The following is a 2138-nucleotide window of genomic DNA, read 5'->3' as shown; positions in this document are numbered from 1 at the left end:
CCCACTGCCACCCGCACCGGCCCCTGCCCTCGCGGCAGCACGCTACGCGCCAGGCTGCCCACCTCATCCGCACACACCCGCGGCACCAAGTTGTCATTGGTGAGTCCTGCCTTATGCCGTGGTGCACTCGCTTTCCCCTCCCCTCTGCAGGGGCTCGCGCCCCTTTGCCCGGTGCCTGGCACACTGCTCACGGCTCCCCTCGCAGGTGTCTACAGCCTGGGGAAGGAGACGCTGCTGGTGGACCTGGCTGTGGAGTTCAGTACGTGGGTGGTGGTGAGCCCCTGGCGCCTGGAGCAGATGCGGCTGCTGGAGCTGCCTGATGTGTTCACCACCGAGGAGGGGGCCGGCTGGATCCGTGCCGTGGATGTTGCCGAGATCCGCTCGGATACCCTTGTCAGCTGGAACATGCTGCACCCTACCATTGCTATCCTCCCTACTGGCAGGCCTGTGAAGGTCACCCACCCCAACATCCATCCTATTCCGTACTCGGATCACTCGTCCTTTTTGGAGCTATGTGAGTTTGTGAAGTGGCTGAAACCTTGTTCAGTCATTCCAATTGTGAAGGGTGACATATGCCAGGCTTACTTTCAGAAATACTTAAGTTCTGCCCCCCACGCTTTTCCTGACCTCAAAATCCCAAAGCCTGTACAAGAGTCTGTACAGCCGCAAAGCAGAAGGAAAGGGCAGGAGCCCGTGCGTCTCTTGAAAAGAGCAGCCTGGCATTCTGTGCCCCGAGGAGTGGTTTATGAGTCCCCAGATAAATATACTGAGAAATCTGAAGAGCTCGTGGGTGTTAAGGTTCTTCAGCAGAACTACTGCAAGTCGGCTTTGTACTCCAAAGAAGGTAGCACTTGTCACACGGCTAAGGAGGAAGGGAAGGAAGAACTGAGTGGAGAGCAGCCAGGAGCAGCAAGCACTGTTCACCAGGCATTGCTTCCTGATGAGCACTTTCCATCTGGACTTGCAGAGCAGTATTTACTCACTCCCTTAAAGGTCCTAAAGCAGTATTCCTCACAGGAATTTGACAAGCTGGTAGAAGATGTCTTTAGGAGGGGAAAAGCATCCTGAAAACTGGCATGACTTGCCAGTGCAGCTGATAGTAGTGGTTCTAGAGGTCTTACTACTGCATCCCATTCTCTGTGCTCTGGTCTCCCATGAGGAGAGAGGAGCATACCTGTGGGCTCTGCTTTCTTATTAGAGGACACAGAGGAAACTAGAACCAGTTTGTAGGCATTAGATATTTTATAATATATTTATTTTCATATCTCTGTCGACATCTGGGTCTCCAGACTACACTCGGGCAGTGTGGTCCCACTGTGTGTGCCTTGTGTCCACTTTTTGCAGTCACTTACCTGTCTCTTGTGACAGAAGGTGCTGCCAGGTCACTCAAGCTGAGCTGCAGAGGGTGTGAGCTGCCTGCAGCTGCAGTTATTAACGGGGGTGGATGTGATGAAAGAAGCGAGAAGGGGGAATCTGAGAGCCTCAAAGGTTCTTTGTCTATGTCTGTAACGCCTCACTGGCAATGAGCAGTTCATTCCAAGACATATAGTACTATGTATTAAGGTACATTTAAAAATTGGTGCTTAAAGAAATCTAGAAAATGAAGCACCTCAGCCTATTGATCTATTTTCTGTCTATTATAATTTACTAATATCTCTAGACAACACTGCTTTTGCATCCAGACAACTGCAGCTGGAGACAGTTCTGCTTTCCTGAAAGCACCATCTTAATGCTCCCTGTCAACACCTTTTTGGGGTCACTGGCTGGAGAAAGTAGGAAGTGTCTGGGTCCTTGAGTTTTGGATTTCTGGAGTGGGTCACCATACCCTCAGCACTCGAGTCTGAATTCTGCTTGACTGCAAAGCGCTTCTGGTACCTGCCAGCGTTTTGCTGGGCACACTGCCCTCCCATCCACTGCCTGTTCCTGTACGCTGTGGCAAACAGGATGGGAGATAATCTGCTCAGAAGTGTGAAGTGCTCAGTCCCAGTGGCTTTGTTTGGAAAGAATACTGTGGCTGAACAGCAAAACTGTTTGTTTAATTAGAGATCAGGTGCTCTCCTGCTCCAGATCACCAGCAGCCTGCCCAGCCTGGCTGGCACAGTCGGGAGGTGGCAGCAGCGTGAGCAGCCCGCAGGGAC

At 51.9% G+C, this 2138-nt stretch overlaps 1 protein-coding gene across 1 annotated transcript in view; it reads left to right on the top strand.

Annotated features, from left to right (window-relative positions):
• Positions 1 to 1068, top strand: part of DCLRE1B (DNA cross-link repair 1B) — a gene marked incomplete at its 5' end in the record, with an annotated part of 1466 nt that extends 398 nt beyond the window's left edge. Inside the window, 2 exons of the mRNA XM_010131266.1 lie at positions 1 to 99; positions 206 to 1068. The exon at positions 1 to 99 is cut by the window's left edge and continues 8 nt beyond it. Of these exons, the coding sequence (XP_010129568.1) occupies positions 1 to 99; positions 206 to 1068 (962 nt within the window). The remainder of the gene's footprint in view (positions 100 to 205) is intronic.
• Between the last annotated feature and the right edge of the window lie 1070 nt (positions 1069 to 2138).

This window comes from Buceros rhinoceros, unplaced genomic scaffold, assembly GCF_000710305.1.
Source record: "Buceros rhinoceros silvestris isolate BGI_N320 unplaced genomic scaffold, ASM71030v1 scaffold32172, whole genome shotgun sequence".
NCBI lineage: Eukaryota > Metazoa > Chordata > Aves > Bucerotiformes > Bucerotidae > Buceros > Buceros rhinoceros.
This window is presented reverse-complemented; position numbering and strand designations above follow the sequence as displayed.